General features: G+C 42.3%; 1 protein-coding gene across 1 annotated transcript in view; it reads right to left on the bottom strand.

Moving 5' to 3' along the window:
- The window catches only part of ITGA9 (integrin subunit alpha 9), a 360,075-nt gene that overhangs the window by 56,428 nt on the left and 285,235 nt on the right, over positions 1-18,412 (bottom strand). Inside the window, exons 22-24 of the mRNA XM_074199051.1 lie at positions 15,828-15,917; positions 10,446-10,554; positions 4,936-5,043 (exon numbers count right to left, since the gene is read on the bottom strand). Coding sequence (XP_074055152.1) covers positions 4,936-5,043; positions 10,446-10,554; positions 15,828-15,917 — 307 coding nt within the window. The remainder of the gene's footprint in view (positions 1-4,935; positions 5,044-10,445; positions 10,555-15,827; positions 15,918-18,412) is intronic.

Raw genomic sequence — 18,412 nt, forward strand, 5'->3', positions numbered from 1 at the left:
CCATCTCAGTGAGTCCTGGTTAAAGAGACTGAGTTAGCATATGGTAGTGCCTCATCTCAGAAGCAGGTAAGTTCACTCCTTTCATTTTCATCTTTCTTAGAAAACTGATCTATTCTTAATTAAGGATGTAATAGAAGAGATTGACTAAAGGAAAATCAAACCATATCACATAGTACCACAATCTGGCTAAGGAAAGAGTTAGAAAGCAAAAAGATACTGACATTCCCATAGGTAGGGTGACCTGAGGAGGGAATCAGTACCTTTTATTTTTATTTTCATTTCCCATCATCTTAAATCTCCAAACCCTGCCAAACAGCACCACCACCTGGTAACACCAGGTACCTAATCAATTATATCACAACATATTTTCACCTAAAGGGAAGAGATAATTTGGGATCTAAGAAGTTCAGTAAGTTAAGAGCTAGAGAACCTTTTAATTCTTCACCCAGGATTAATAAGAATATAAGACTTTAAACATCAAGGGTAAAGTTTTGAAGGCTTCAATAAAGGACTAAAATGTGATTCGTCTTAAATTTAAAGTACTAAAAACAAGTAAATCACAAAATCCCTGAATTTTAGAATTGGAATGGGCCTTAGTTGTCCTCTGAGTCTGAACCATACACCCCCAAATTCCTTTTGACCAGACACTAGACAAGTGATTATCCACCTCCTACCTGAAAGCCTCTAATAAAGATACCCTCTATCTCCCAAGGCTATCCATTCCTCTAATTAATGGCATATAGCTCTCTCTCTCTCTCTCTCTCTCTCTCTCTCTCTCTCTCTCTCATTCTCTGTAATTCCCACCCATGAGTCTTTCTTCTGCCCTCTAGAACTAAATAGAACTGGTTGAATCCCTAGCTCTTTAATGGTGTCATAAATGTTCCTCTTCTCCAGACCAGATGGACTCAATCTTCAACTCTTCCCGGTTCTTGGTCTCAAGGCTCTTCACCACACTGGTCATCCTTTCTGGAGACACTCTAATTTGTCTAAGTGCTCTATTAAACAAGATACTTAAAACTGGGCACCAGACTCCTGCTATAGTCTAACCAGAACAGAATGAAGAGGGACCATCTGGTTTTCTTAGCAACCACAGAGATGATCACCAGCATCTGACAAAAATGAGGTTATTTTCTTCTTATACTTAAGTGCCCAAGTCACAGAAAGGTATGTCAAAGAAAGAAAGAGTTGTCCTGCTTGTCTCATATACAATGAAGAGAAGGGAAAGGAGAGGAAATAAGCCTTTATGAAGTACCTACTAGATAAGAGGCACTGGGATATAATTTAAAGAGGTGATCTCATTGAATGCTCATAAACTCTATTTATGATTTGTTTGAAAAAATAAAAGAAATTGAGGCAGACAGAGGTTAAATGACTTGTCCAACATCACACAGCTCCCACTGAGTCCTCAAGAAGCTTTGCCCTGACTGGTGTGCTTACTTTGTTCACCTTCATTTAAAGGTTTCCACATGAAATCCTACTCCCACATGGAATCATCAATAGTCCTCTATAATGAAAAACTAAACTAAATGTTATACTTACTATTTCTAGACCCCATTCATACTGGAAGTCAGGAGGTCTCCTCTGCCCATCTGTATTTGGACAGCCAGTATGGGAGAATGGACAGAGTTGGACTAGGAATCAGGGAAGAGCCCATGGCTAATACCTAATAGCTGTGCAGTCTGGGAAGACTTTTCAACTTACTTCTCTGAGCCTCGGTTTCTCATATAGAAAATCAGGCTAATGATACCCGTAGAACCTACCTCAATGAGACAAAGAATAATAAGTATTTGTAAACATTAAAGGCCCACACTCCTGCTGCTACAGCAAAGATGACTGCAGGAAGGAGAAAGAGGTTTCTGGCTGAGGTCACCCTATATGAGGGTTGGCTGTGTGGTGCAGCCCAGGAGTCAGGAGTACCTGAGTCCAAAACCAGCCTCAGATGCTTAATAATTACCTAGCTGTGTGGCCTTGGGCAAGCCATTTAAACCCATTGCCTTGGGGAAAAAAACTAGAAAAAAAAATAAATCACCCTATGAGAAAAATTTTAAGATAGAAAAGCCCCTCAAATTCAATTCCTACAAGCACTCATGGACTTCAAAGATTAATGTCCCTTTGTTTAACACTCTAGGTCAGTAGAAGTCCTTGGACTAGGCTTTGTGACCCTGCCCCCTAACTCAGTTTCCTCCTCTGAAGAAAGAGAAGTTGGACACTGGTTTTTGAGGTCTAAATCCTATTAAGCTTCAATGGAAAGAAAGTTCACAGGTTTAAAATCAACAGAGAATAATAGTGAACATAGATTTAAAATCTATAGGGTTCTAAGTTTCCTGTGATCCTCACAGATAAGATTTCTGGCTAACACTACCTCCACCTACCCACTCCAGATAAGGGTGGAGTTGAGTAAATCAATCAAGTCACTTCTCCTTTCTCAAATTAAGTGATAAGACTCCCTGATATCTTAGTGAAGTGAGAGTAATTTCCAAGCAATGAAACACTGTCAAGAAAGTACAAAATGTCATTGGATGAATTGAAGGAAGTATGCTTTGAGTATAAGAGGAAACAGTCTTGTCCTGTCATCAAGGAAATAGAAGACCAATTCAGAATCCCAATTATTCAAGTGTCAGTGGAGATTCTGGTTCTCTTGAGGGCCAGAAGAGAGAACACTATTACTGGGGAGAGGGAGAGGGGGACCTTTCAATTTCCCCAAAGGAGACTTCTACAAGGTTCCCATTTAGCCATCCAATATCATTAGAGTAAGTAGTTCCCTGTTGTTGTTCTGTGACTCCCAGGCTCTGAGAATTCCTTGAATCAAAGAGGATATGAGACTTCTCTAAAATCAAGCAGCCAGTAGATGATGGGGAAGGGGGATGAATCCACAATCTTCTCTCCCCACTATACCACTCTACCTGGATCCCAAAGATTAGAAAAGAAAAATCAAGATAAATGTATATTCTGGAATACTTCCAGAATATGAATTGGATTATTAAACACTCCAATGAAAAGGGTCACAGCTGAAGTTCATAACTGTCTGTAACATACCTGAGATGTCACCCAGAAATGTATCCTGGGAGAACCTTCTCAGACTTTCAGGGAAGAGGAGAGAGGAGTCTATGTATACCAATGGACAGTAATGCAGATAGCTCAGTATGGCTTCCAGGTGTGGGGAGCAAAAAAGAGCATGTATGGACTGCTTGGACAAGATCCATTCTGTGACATGCTCAGTAGATCTCCCATCCTGCTTGAACTATGTCTGGGTAATACTCTATGGGCTTCCTGTTCTCAACCAGCCTCTTTGTCACCAAATATTGAGTCCATGAGGATATTCAGGGCCCCCCTTCAGAGCTGCTGCCCACAAAGAAAATTGGTGGTCATCTCCTTCACTTACACAAAAAGAACAATGACATCATGCCTTAGAGTGCAGAAAACAGCCATTTATGGGGAGGGGCTCCCTAGCTCATTTACTTGCTTAGCCTTGAATTATTTTTCTTTCAGTGATGTCATCAGGAGTTACAAATGCATCCCAGTCACAAATTTTCCATTTGGACATCCTTCTGGCTTCCAGTCTTCTCCACCAGGCCAGGTCATTGACCCTATGTGCTTCCATTCTGTTCACTGCATTTATTTAAATCTGATTCAATTTAATTTGTTCTAACAAGTTTTAATTAAGTGCCTACAAAGCCAAAAGGACAGTAATGTCTAAAGAAGCAGCTTCATAGTCAGGAAGACTTGGATTCTAATCATGTCTCTTGCTTTTTTGGCTAGGTCATGCTGGGCAGATTTCTTCATCTGCCAGGGCCCTGGGTAATTCTTTAAGATGATAACTAGTACAAAAAAAAATCCCCTGAAGGAGTCACCTATTTTTGAATTCCCACTGGTCAAAATTATAATTATATTATTTTCAGCTCAATGGAAAAATGTCGCATGAATGTGAATAACGAAATTACTTCAGATAATTTGTCATTGACATTCATTGGGATCTAGTTGAGTAATATGCAAAGGAAGTAGCTTTCTGTACTAGTAGAGGGAATTTCTTTACATGGAAATTCCTTGCATCAATACAATCCCAGGTCTAGTCTCCCTTTAATAAAGTCCCACAGGTATGTGGATAGAATGTGCCAGGAACACCCCAATATCATCTCAAAAAGTGACGAGCATTTTCATTACATGATGGCATGCCCCTAAGGTAAGACACCTGGACCTGATGGAGTTAACTGGGCATTCATTTTTAAAGACAGTGGGTCACGGCTGAGCTCTGTCATCCACTGATACCACAGCTAAAGCATCACTAAAAAAGTCAGCTTCCAGTCATCTCTGTCATGGCACCAGACCCAACAAGGGATGACAGACTCAGCTACCTTGCCCCAGAAACCCTGGAGATGCCCACTGCCAACAGAATAACTGAATTTCCTGGGCACAAATCTTAAGCTATAGCTCAGGATTGATTTAAACCAAGCTTATAATACTATTAGAAAATGTGAACAAGGTGAGTGAAAAAAGAGGCCCAGAGGATTCCAGTCCTGGACATCTCTGTTTAAGATTCCCATGGTCATATGTAGCCTAAGGAAAATTGCCATACCAATGCAAGTGGGCATATTCTCTGCATTTGAGTCTTCAAGGCTTACCCAGAGCCCTGAGAGGTCAGGGAGCCCAGAGGGGTCAGAGGGGGACTGTCTTCCCAGCTTAAAGGGCATCTCTTTAGCCACTGCACCACACTCCCCCTCGCTACCTGTCTACTCAATGTTGGCTGAACTGAACTGAACTAAATCACCTTGATTTGAAGTCATTCAACAACATGAAGTGAATTCACTTGAACTGAAGTGAATTGAATTGCACAGGATCCATTTGAAGCCTAGAGCCTTAAGGAGAGGGAGGGATGGAAAGAGGAAGGAAAATATGGATGACAGGCCAGGTTTAAGTCTACCCGGGCCAGAAACTCACCATCACCTCCTGGAGGAGAAACATCTGAACATCTCCTACAGATAGCCGGTCAGGGATCCAGACGTTGATGGCTGAGCCAGGGAGCGTGCTCGGTCCAGTATTATAAACCTGTAAATGCGCATATATACACACTCATGTTATCTCATGAAGGTATCCCTCACAGACACACTGCTGTGTTTCTTTGGTCCAAAAGATGATTTATAGTTTCAGGAATGGAGTAAACGCTTCTGAATCCTGTCATACAGCTCAGCAATGTCCCATTAACTTAGCATCCTAGAGACTTCCTAGGGGAAATAAGGGACTTGGCCAGAGTCACATAGCCAGGATGGATCATCAGCGAGACTTGAACCCAGGTCACTCTGACTCCAAGACTGGTTCTCTATCTCCTACCTCATTCTGTCTTTTGTAAAGTAAGTACAATAGAAATAAACTTCCTGATGGAATAGCCTCGCCATGTTCTCTTTGACTGCTATAAAGCCACTCAGAGAAAGTCATGCCTTAATATCTTCTCTCTCTCCTTTTATCTGCAAAACATCATAAAGTATCTCATTTGTTTGATATGATAGGAAATTTAAATTGCAAAAAACTGATTTGGTGATCAGAAAGAACATTTGAAACCATCTGGTTCAACCCACTCATTTTACATATGAGGAAGTTGAGACAGGTTCAGAAGGACTCCTGGATTCTCATCTCTAATTCTCAGACTTATACTTTTCTCCTATAACAGGCTTTATTTGAAAATATTTTTTTAATTTTATTTATTTAAGGCAATGGAGTTAAATGACTTGCCAAGGTCACACAGCTAGGCAATTATTAAGTGTCTGAAGCTGGATTTGAACTCAGGTCCTCCTGACTCCAGGGCCGGTGCTCCATTCACTGCACCCCCTAGCTGCCCCCATACATTTGAAAATATGAATAAGATCAATGATTTATGGTTTTTTGGTCACTTATATCACAGTCATTTCCAGATACACTACCTCCTCTCCCACCCTCCCAAGGGGTCTTGTAACATCATCAACCAAAAAAAAAAGTTTAATCAAGCTGATTGACAGTCTCCAAGTTGGAAGCAAGGATGAGGTTTGGCTGCCATAGTTCCTCACCAGTCCTTGAAAAGGAAGGAAATGGGTTTCCTCATCTCTTCTCTTCATCAAGATGATATCACAAGGTACCCTAATTTGCTCAATTTGGAACCTGTAACTAATCATACATTAACATCTTGGCCCTTGGAAGACTCCCATACTTTTCCGACTGAACCACTCTGCCAATATGTCCCCAGATGCCTCATCATTTTTCTAAAAAACAATGAAGGTGAAGATAGACGGTAGACAGAGAGGTAAGCCAGGTAATGCCCTGGCCTTGGAGGACAGCTGGGTCTAGACAATAAAGAGAAGATAGATTGAGAGTTCAACACAGCAAACCTCAGAACATGAGCCAAAAGGCAAAGAAAGGTAAGAAATCTTGGCTTTGGCAAGGGTGGAGGGAATGAGGGAGGGATGGCTAGCAGGCAGTTCAGTTGAAAATGCTTTGTGGGTTTTAATAGACTGCAAATTCAATCTAGGTTAACAGTGTGATGTGGAAGCCAAGAAGCATAATGCAATTGTTCGACGATGTGAAGAGAAGCCAAGCTTCCAGGAATGGGAGGGGGTGAGAGTCCCACTGTTCTGAGCCATTGTCAGACCACCCCAGAGCACTGGAGTTGGCCCTGGAGGACACCCACCAAGACTTCAAACATCCACGTCCAAGGGGGATCTCTGGAGGGACCAGAGAAGGGGCAGCTCCCTGTGGACATGAGAGGTGCTGTTGAGTACCTCCAGGGCTGAGATACGGGAAAGAGACTTGGTGTATAGGAGGCAATTACTACCAGAAATCAAAGAGTTGGTAAGGACCTTAATTGCCATCTACTCCTTAACATTATTTTTTAACAGGAGAGAAAATTGAGACTGAGAGACCTAGAGTGGGTCATCAAGGGTCATGTGGCTGAAAGCAGGCAAGGCACGATTTGAACTTAGTTCTTCCTAATGATAAACCCAACATTCCATGCATTATCCCCAACGAAGTTGCAAAGACAAGATTAGGTCTGATATAAGACTTTTTCCTAATGAAAAGGGCTGCTCCAAAGAGGAGTGGGCTACTCATGGAGCCACTGAGAACCCCTCATCAGAGCTCAAAGGGACCTTCTAGGTCTTGAACTTTATAGATATTTATATTTATTGATTTTATTCATAGAGATCATCTTGTAAATAAAGAAATGAAAACACAGAGAGCAGAGTCAAAATGGAGGACTCCTTATCTATTATAAATTGCAAAGGGTATTCCTTTCATGTATATATTGAATAGGATGGGGCTGTCTGGGTCAGTGGACAGAACACCAGGCCTGGAGTCAGGGAAAACCTAAATTCAAATGTACCTCAACATTTCCTAGCTGTGTGACCCTGAGCAAGTCACTGAACCCTGTTTGCCTCAGTTTCCCCATCTGGAGAAGGAAATGACACACCACTATAATATGTTTGTCCTTCATTCTGAAAGACTATGACATCAGGGAGGTGATGCCATGATGTGAATTGGATGGGGGGGGGGGGGCACTGTGCTAAGTCCCCAGCCTCCCTTTCTCCTCCAGAGCCATCTGGGTCCAGGGGCCAGATGGGACTCAGGATGACCTGAGATGGTCCTGGATGGTTCATGAAGAGTCAGATAGACATGAGTGAGATGAGTCAACAACACCAATAGCAGTTTGAGCCAAAGGACTGGAGTTCATATTCTGCTTCTGCCCTTACCTATGGGGCCTTGCACAAGGCTCTTAATCTAAGGCCTCTGTGAGATGAAAGGGCTGGTCCCAGCATGGGGCCTGAGGCTTGCTCTGATGAGCAAGCATTCATTAAGAAACTAATTATAATAAGCTTATTATAATAATAATAATGATAAGCCAGTAACTGAACTTCCTTATAGTCTATTAGGAAGAAGCCGTATTTACTCCGATGAATAAATATCACACATGTATTTAAATATATGTATGTCCAAAAATGTACATATATGCATGTATGTGTCTAAATACACACACATATAAACATATAATTATTTCATGGAGAGTGGGCAAAGGGGCAAAAACAGACTATTAGGAAAGTTGCCAAGTCAGAGATATACCAGCTTAATCCCATTTCTATCACTACAATGGAAAGAAACAGTCTCTTCTTAGAGGGCAATTTACACACACACACACACACACACACAAACACAAATTGTGTATGCATGGATGATTTATATTTTATTTATTTATATGGTAAAGCTTTTTGCATTATGACTCTGTGAAAGGGTGGGAGGCATCCTAGGTTATAAATATGATGATTGTCATCCCCATACCTCACCTCATCCTTTTTATTATTAATACAATCATTAGAGGGAAACCATTAGTCATAGCATTGGCACATCTGGTCTCTATCCGTTTCCCAACCAATAATAAAAGGCAATGGAAAAAAACAGTTTATCTTCACAACTAATTTTTTCTTTCTTTTCAATCCCCACGACTAGCAGCCTGGGTCTGCTTCACGGGAATCACTCCTTCCCTCCCTGCCTATAAATCAAGGGCAGGGCACGGCAGCGGGGCCTGAGCTTCCCTGAACTCAAGTCTCCCCTCCCCAACATGGAGCCATGTGTTAGCCATTACACGGGAGGTGGCACAGGACCCAGGAGAATGCAGGCCAAAGAGCCCTGTTGTTTATAAGAGCCAACCAGTGTTTGTCTTACGCCCTCTCCCCATCCTTCTGCTTCTTCCCTTCCCTTCCCCCACCCCAGGCCCTCCAACAGTCCTTTCTTTTGTCTCCATCATCCATTCCCTGACTCACACCTGGAGGCCGAAGGAGGACCACCTCCTGCCAGACTGGCTTGAGCAGCATGGAGGTGTCATCGAGCTCATCCATGAAGAGAAGGCCAAAGAAGGCCCGGCCCCCAGAATGGGAGTCAAGAGACTGGAGTGAATGGGATCCTAGATTTAAACCTGGAAGGGACCTTCGACTCACCTGAGTAAACCTCCTCACATCACAGAGGAGGAAAGTGAGGCCCAGCAAAGTTGGGCTTGTCCACCATCCCAAAGGAGCTAGAAGAAAAGCCAGCACCTGAACTTGGGCCCTGACTATAAACCCAACACTTTCTCCTGTAGCTACAATATTACAACAGTACTGCTGTTTCACAGGTAACAGTGAGACAGAGAACGGAGAGGGCTGGACTTGGAGATGGAAAGCCCTGAATTCAAATCCTACCTCAGACACTTACTAGTAAGAGAACTCTGAACAAGTCACTGTCAGCCTCAGTTTCCTCACCTGCAAAATGGAAATGACAACAGCATCTAATACAGAGTGTTATTGTAAGGACCAAATGGAAGGTGCTTGGTAAAATCCTTAATTCAATATAGAAATGTTAGCAACAGAGAGGAATTCCCAAGTAAGGAAATCTCCATTTACCCGTGCAGGCTAGGGACACTCCCATTCACTACAGGTTGAGAAAGCACAGGGTCTAATACATAAGAAATATTTAATAAAGACACAACTGGACAGAGAGCACTGAGGGGTTACATGACTTGTCCAGGATCAGGACTTGTGTCCAAGCCAAGCTGGGACTAGTTGATTGGTTACCTTGCTAGCTTTTATGTAGATGTGTGTGTATAAATATTATACATACATACACACACACACACACACACACACACACACACACACACACACATATATATATGTGTAATATGTGTAATATATGTGTGTATATGTATAATATATAACCTATATGTATGAATATTTAATATATAATATATATGTAAAACAGATGATAGATGTATAAGTATATAATATATGATATGTATGAAATATATGTATAAAATATGTAATATAATATATATCACTATATTATATATGTATACATATATAATAAATATATGCATGTATAATATATAATATGTATCAATATATAATGTGTGTATAAATATGTTATATATGTATAAATGTAAAACATATGTGTATATATGTATTATGTATGATATGTATATATAAATATAGAGAAAGACAATAATGCCTAGATATTTATGTATATATCCACCTATATCTGTGTAGCTGTAGATAGACAACTACATAGAGATACAAATCTTAGCAGCAGGAAGGTGAAGCAATGGATAGATCGAGCTGAGTTGGAAGCAAACAGTGGCCTTCATCCTCCAGTTCTCTTGCCACGTAATGAGGAAAGAAAAAGCTAAGTGGATTGGGGCCCCCTAGCTCGCGAATTGGAAGAACCGCAGGAGTCATCGAGTTCAACTCCCTTATTTGACATGAGGAGGCTGTGATCCAAGGTCCCACAGGTACAGTGACAAAGGTAGAACTTGAAGGCATGGGAATAAATATCATTGGTAAAGGACACTGTTGCCATCACTGGTTCACTCTGTCCAGCTAACATTTTCTAATATAACTGAATACAGCCACAAGGTTAATTTTGCTTAATTTAACTAAGTCGACAATGCTGGAGACTCTTACCTGCAGAGTGATGTTGAGAGGCTGATATTGGCATTCCCAGTCATACAGTTGAATGAAGTTTGCCACCTCAATGGATTCACCATACATGAAGGAGGTAGGGGACACGACTCTGAGAGAACAACAAGAGAAGTCCATCATCTCAACTTTGAGTTTAGGATTCCCAGTCACCAGCATTCATAGAGCACTGAGCAGTGTAGAATTTCAAATCCCAAGACCTGGGTTCAAATCTCAGTTCTCTTGCCCCCACTACCTATGTGACCATCAGCAAGTCACTCCACTTACTGGGGGATCAATTCTCCTTCCTGCAAAATTGAAGGGATTGGAGATGATTCCTGCAGTGTCTTCTAGCTCTAAATCTACCATTTCTTGTCTTATAATCATGGAAGGCAAATTTGGAGATCACTCAATCCCAATTTTACAGAGAAGACAGCTGAAATAGAGAGCTGGCTCCCTTCCCCATTTTCTACTGGTATGCCATCGTCGTTGAATCCCTTACTTTTCTCCCTTCTTCACTGAGGCATCCAGATCTGCACTGGGGAAGAAGGGAAGGGAAGTGGGGGGTGGGTTCCTTTTTTTTTGCAAGGCAATGGGGTTAAGTGACTTGCCCAAGGCCACACGGCTAGGTAATTATTAAGTGTCTCAGGTGGGATTTGAACTCAGGTACTCCTGACTCCAAGGCTGGTGCTCTATTCACTGCACCACCTAGCTGCCCTAGGGCTGTTCCTTTGTAAACAGCTTCTCCCAGGAAAGTCTTTTCAGACTGAGTGAGGCCACTGAACTTCAACTATAAACTAGAATCACTCTATTGGTAGTGGGAAGAATTGTCCCAGAATCACGGATTTACAGTTTAAAAGGTAATGAGGAATGCCCATAATGTGTTCTTGCCATTAAACCCCTTCATTTTATAGAGGAGGAAGCTAAAGCTCAAAGAGTTAAGTCAATTTTCCCAGGTCACAACTGATAGTAAACACACACATACACACACAACTGACAGTAAACAATCTAGATTTGAACCTAGGTCCAGATAAAAATAATATCAATAATCTAGAGTTGATAGAAGTCTTGGGTCCAATCCCTGTATTTGACAGATGAGGAAACTGAGTCCTAAGCAACTTACCCAGAATGACCAAGAGTAAATAGCTGGGCCAATATTTGAACCTACATATTCCTACCCTAAATCTCCTGCTTCTAGGTTCCAGAGAATTCACACATCTAAGACTTTTCAGTTGACAAAGCTTCCCAACAATTCCATCAAGTAGGTAGATGGAATTGTCTCCATTCTACAGTTGAGAAAGTTGAACCACAGGCTATTGCTTGCAACTCTAGGAAGCAACAACAGAACTGAGATGTGAGCACAGTCTTCTGCAGCTGAGCCCACCCACATGACAGGCTGCTAAGCCAAAATGAAAGGAACCTCAGTTTCTTTTAGAACTGATGGATGAAAGTCTATGTTGCTGGGGTTTGGGGGTTGGTTTTCTTTTGGTTATCATTTTAAAATGAGTTCATGAGCCAAGGAATGCCACAAGAAGAATTGAAGAGGAAAAAGGGGGGGTCTGTTTGGGGATGATATTCTAAACCACACTGTACAAATGACAAAACCAACAAAATCCAATTCTTATCCTTTCTTATGGAATTGTCCCGATTTCAGGAGTGCTGAAGATTATAGGCTTCGCCAGTAGCAGCAACCAAAATAAGCAGTTGGAGGAGGTTTGGGGGGTTGTGGGCAAAGTGCTGAGGTTGGGTCGCTAGGTAGGTGGTCAGGGAGCCAGTCACTTCTCCCAGCTCGGCTATTCAATCATGATGATTTCCATATCTCCTCTCTCAACAAAGCAAATGAGGAAATTGATGCCCAGATGTCTCCCAAGGCCTCCATAAGAGACCATCAACAAATCACTGGGGCCACTGGAGGAGTCATTCACTTGTCGAAAGACAGAGCAGAAAGGGGAAAAAACCCACAGGAAGAAAGTGGAATTGGAAAGTGGTCCATGAGTTCTGGAAGCCATTTCAGTCATTGGGAATCAAGAGGGAGGTCTTGCTTGGCATGATGGAGGAGGAAAATCAATGTCCCAGGAAAAATGAGGATAGACCCATACTTTTTTTTGGTTTGGGTTTTTTTATTCAGATTTATAATTTCATTAGAGTAGAAATTCCCAGAAAGGAAAGTCCCTCCACTAATCTAAATTAGCACCTGACAAATGATATAGTGTCTTAAGGGCAGGACCCTGAGAAGTGAAGGGCAGTATCCCAAAGGTGGAAGGTGTCAGAGGTGAGACTGGAACCCAGGATTTCATGGCTTAGAAGCCACTTCATTCTATGCTCTCTACCCTCAGGTAAATGTTTGTCTGACTTTCATTGGTTTATCCTCATATATTTCAAGGTTAAGTGACCCTCTGGGGATAAGTCTTTGGGCTCTGACATTTTCTGTGGGGGTAACTGACCCACAGACACATATGTGCACACACATGAATGTATGTGTGGACACATGTATACACATACCCACATAGACATACAGACACACAGAGTGGCCACTTAGCTGATGAGGCCTCAGGTGATGGACACAAGCCCTTCCACAGATGGACCAGACCTGCCTTCATGGCATCAATACAGACTCTCAAGGACTTGAACCTACCAGCCTCAAACAGCTGGGTAGAGACATTTATTTACAGAGAAAAATAGAATCACCAAATTCATATTTCTATAGGCCTTTTAGCACTTTCCATACACTGGCTCTGAGAAGAAAAAAGTGTTTCCTGGAAAACTAATTTGACAGATGAGGAAACTGAAACAGAGAGGCAGAGTGACTTGGCCAGAGTCACACAGTTAAAATGAAGGCAATATTCGAACGCAGATCTTCAGATTCTCCACCCATCATTGAGCTGACAACTGTCTAAATTATATTCATGTCTCCAATTCTGTCTTAAATTAGAAATGAAGGAAAGCAAATAAGAATTTCTCTAGTGATGGATTCTCCTGGAGGAGAAGAGATAGAGATGGAATGGAAGGTGACATAAAACCAAAGATATCAACTAAGATTTTCAAAAATACAAATTGAAATTATAATTTTGATTTTTTATGAGATGTGGAACACATGGTCAGACCCGATCAGAAATATTTTGTTCTCTTATCTCTTGGTCTCTCTCTGTCTTCCTGAGGCCAGGGCTCCCCAAGGGGGCAGAAGAGAAACTCGAGGAAACCCCTCCACTCCAGCTCCCTTCCTCTCTCCTTCCTTCCTCTCTGCTCAGTGTGGAACCGAGAAGTCTGCTTGGATTGGTTTCAAGGTCGATCTAATTGGGATGAGGAGAGGTCAATGAATTCCTGTTATTTACAGGAATTCTTGTGAGTCTTCTATCTTTATGTCACTCAAAGGAATTATCTTCTTAATTTACAGAAGACCCTCTGACATATGTGCATGTTTGTCCTCAATTGAAAACATCCACAGAAATAAACTATTCATGTGAATGGACTCAGCCTCCTGGTGTGGGAAGAGGCCACCAGTTTGGAACTGAGCAGAGACACATGGGAGCCATGTGTGGGTGGCCACGAGAATGTGTTCATATTTTTGTCTCAAAAGTCAATTTTTCTGAGGCAGCTGGTGGCAGGGTGGGTTGAGGGCATGGGAAGCCCTGAGTTCAAATCCAACATCAGACACTAGTTATGTGATCTTGTGTAAGTCACTCAAACCTCTGTTTGCCTCAGTTTCCTCATCTGTAAAATGGAGATAATAATAGCAGAGTTGTGCTGATCTGAGGATCAGATGAGATGATAATTGTAAAGCATCTAACAAATAACAAACACTATGAAAATGCTTTATCATTATTATTATTATTATTATTATTATGGTTATTAAACTTGGTATTTTGTCAGCTGCCTGCTCTCAGGGTGGTCGAGAGGTTCCAAAGAACAAGGAAATGTAAATCATCTGCAAACGGAGTCAGTGCAAACTTGTCATCATCATCATTACTTATTGTCATTATCATTATTGCCTCTCTTGTAAGGCTTCAGATGAGGAAAGTTCACATCAACCATTAATTTGATAAATGCTGACAAGTGTCTCAAACACCAGCTGCTAAGGAGAAGAGAGAGACAAAACACTTGAGGTAACAAGGGTCTCTATACCCCTCCTACACTAGAGGGGCCTCCTGCTCACAAGAGGGAGGGGTCCTGAACCTGGATCTGTGGACAACCTTAGGCCTAAATAATGCCCAGAACAACTCACATTTTACAATCGGCACCTTCCTCACCCCAAGCCTGGGAGGTAGAATGCTACAGGTGGGATCCCCATTTTACAGATGGACAAATGTAGGCACAGAAAAGATGAATCTGCCTGTCCATCCTCCCATGAGTCGTAATGGTCAAAGTGAAGACTTGGCTTGCTAGATGTCCCAGCTGACATTCTCTCCACCGCCTCATGCTCCTCTCTTCAACCTCAAAGTTGGTGATCTGAGGACAAATCCGTGCTCTTAGGAGGAGGAGGCTGCCCCCAGCCTCTGCCTCTGAAGCCAAGTCAGGAATCTCATGGTCAGAAGAGCTCTCTGCAGGACTTCCACATTTCCACTCCCAGGCTGGGCTGGGGCCCAGGAACACTTGAATGTGAAAGATGAGAGTCTCAGAACCTCTCAAGAGTTCAGCCCAAGTTGTGGGTCAGTTGGAGGTCAATAGTTCTTTACTGTATTCAAATGAGTTGGGCAGATCCTTCCAGCTTCCATCAGCAAAAGGTGAGTAGCCCTTGGTGTGACTCCCAAATGTGGAAACAGGAGCAGGTCCATGGTTCCTCCATGTTCAGCAGTCAATGACCACTTCTCCTCCCAACCCTTCTCTGCCTCAGTGGCCCAATGAAGCCCACAACACTTGACCCTTGACAAATGATTTAGACCTCCTTACCATCACCATCACTGGCTTCAAAACAAATAGAAACCATAGAGCTAACTGTAAAATACCAAGATGATCACAAGCCCCTCTGCTCTGATAGTGGCATCAGAAAAGCCAGTCCAACCCAGGAACTAGAGTCTTAGGACATCTGTTCTTGACATGAGCTTCAAGTCTCTCAATGGCAGTTTTGATTGGAGAACCCCACCCCTGGGGGTCTTGGAACCTCTGGCTCCAAGCCTCTCTTCACTGCAGTTTTAATTGCAGAACCCATGACTGGTCTTCACCTAGGATCTTCCTACACTTTCACTGGAGTATAGAATGTTTGTGGAATTATAGGATCTAAGTTTGAAAGTCAATGACTAATGTTCACAAGAGAGGGAGGATAAAGGAAGACAGCCCCCCCACCCGGACCAGGGAAGTCTACCCTCCATTTATAAAAGTGCACAAAGATGAAACAGGAAACAGAAGAATGGCACTGCCCACCAGAGGACATCCACGTGCTTTGTCACTTACCCAGCAACAGACGTATCGACCTCATGCATCAGAGGCACCGACAGAATGAGACTGTTGTCATGGAGCGAGTCGGAGCGTTCAACATTGCCACTGGTTTGGAAAAATGAGAAATAATCATGTTCTTGCATTTGTCTGCAAACTCTGGGTTAGCTGACACACTGAGCTTCTTGGAGTTCAATCAAGAATTGTCCCCTTTGGGAAAGATCCCATAAGCCTTGTCCAGAAAATAAAGATGAACTGTGCTCTCAACTGCAGGGAGAGAGGAAAGGTACCCTAGAAAGGTAAGGGGAAAGCCCTAGCAGCTTCTCATTTTAAGAGGCAACAAGCAATTTTTTTGGGGGGGGGGTTCAAGGCAATGGGGTTGAGTGACTTGCCCAAGGTCACATAGCTAGGTAGTTATTAAGCATATGAATCCAGATTTGAACTCAGGTACTCCTGACTCCAGGGCTGGTGCTCTATCCACTGCGCCACCTAGCTGCCCCTCAACAATCAATTATTAAGTACTTATATGACAGGTACTACATGCAGAAAAAGACAACAGACTCTGCCCTGAAGTAGTTCACATTGTAATGGGGGATTACTATCATGAAAATAACTATGTACATGTAAGATATGTGTGTGTGTAAATATATATTAATCTCAAAGGAAAAGCATTAACTGAAGACCAGGTTTGAGGGATGAGGGGAGAGGAAGACCAGGAAAGGCCTTTTGACCAGGTAAAAAATTGTTGAATGACTCTAAAATTAGCACCCCAGTATAAAGCTCCATTGCCCCACCTTAGTTATGGCTCTGACCAGCATCTGTGTCCTGAGTGTCTCAGTAAAGCATCTCATGTAGCAAAGACAGATGTCCAGGAGGAGAGACACATGATTTTTTTTTTACAAATACATTTGCTTTTGTTTTCTGTCCTGGATAATGTGGACAGACACAGATGGGAGAAGCTACTTCTCAAAATATTGCCCCCAGGGTAAGAAAGTAGAAGCACTAGACCTTGAACTCCAGTAGGTTTTCTTAACTGCAAAGATTTCTGTAAACATTGATCAGGCCCCTTCAATCAGTAAGGGACGGTGCTAAGTGCTGAGTATACAGAAACAACAAAAAATAATCCACAAGGAGCTTATATTCTCCAGAGTATTGGTTGTTTCCCACAAAGGGGGCACTGTTTAAAGTGGTAGGGATGACCAGTGGCCCAAGAGATCTATAGGGAGCCAGACACTGTCCCTGGCACCAGGGAATGGGCTACCTGGGGTCTTAGTCAGCTTACACTTCAAAAGAGTAAGATATGGTCATGACCAGATTCCAGATGGAAATGTCAAATGGACATGGCTATGTAATAAGTACTTGGTAACTTCTAGAAGGCTTGCATGTATTTCAAACTGGTCCTCCCTTACTTTCTGCAGAGGTGGGAGTCTATGGTTGCAGGATATTATATGCACTGCCAGATTCTGGTGTGTTTGCTAGTTTTGCTGAATTGCTGCTTTTTCCTCTTTGCTTCTTATTCTTTTTTTAACAAGAGATAGCTTTCTGGGGAAGGGAGAAGGTCTCAAAAAATCTTAGAGCATTTTTAAATTATTAAATTTATTCATTTAATTAATAATGAAATTATTAAAAAAACAATGCTGTAATAAGACTTTTGGGTCATTCCTATTTTGAAATGAAAGCTATGGAAAATCAAAAGATTTCAATAAAAATTTAAAATAAAATAAATTTCCAACTCATGAAACCTCAGATTTATAATTCAATATTAATTGATGAAGTGTTTCCCATGGCTCAGATCAAACACTGGCACCTAAGGACAAAATCCATCCCTGCCCTCATGGAGTTCCTACTCTAATTGCTGTCTCTCCTACCCCCTCTCTCAGAGTTCCTTTATGCTCCTATAATACCCCAGGTGGGGACCTCTGATCAAAGCCTTCCCTGCAGACTAGGGGAGCCATTCTCCAATGGCCACATTTCTCAGGACCATCGAGATCTTGGATCCAAATAGCAGCCTTTGCCCTCCTCCCTTTCCCCAAAGTGAACAGAAATGGGCCATTGTCACAACAGAACCCAGAACTACCCCTAAGATAGGAGAGGATTCTGGAATCATCCTTCCAGCCCTCCACAGATATCATAGGAATGGTGGAATCATCTCCTAATCTCTATTTGCTGCTTCTCAGTCATTGGAGCATCAGACTTTCATGGGCAGGGAGATGGAGCAATGAATAATAGCACACCAGCCCTGGAGTCAGGAGGACTCAAGTTCAAATCTGACCTCAGACACTTACTAGCTATGTGACATTGTGCAAGTTACTTAAGCTTGCCTGCCTCATCTCCAGGGCCATCTTTGGTAGTCCTGATCCATATCTGGCCACTGGACCCAGATGAATCCAGAGGAGAAAGTGAAATGGGTGACTTAGTACAGCCCCCCTCACTCAAATTTAATTCACTTGCTTGTCCTGGTAACACTTCCCTGATGCTACCATCTTATTCAAAGATGAAGGACAAACATCATCTCCCTTTGCCTCCCCCTATGGCCGCTGCAGTTTGACTGGCTCATCTCTCTTCTGAATACCTGCCCACTTTAAAAGGGGGAGTTAGGGAAG

Source organism: Macrotis lagotis, chromosome 8 (assembly GCF_037893015.1).
Source record: "Macrotis lagotis isolate mMagLag1 chromosome 8, bilby.v1.9.chrom.fasta, whole genome shotgun sequence".
NCBI classification, from domain to species: Eukaryota; Metazoa; Chordata; class Mammalia; order Peramelemorphia; family Peramelidae; genus Macrotis; species Macrotis lagotis.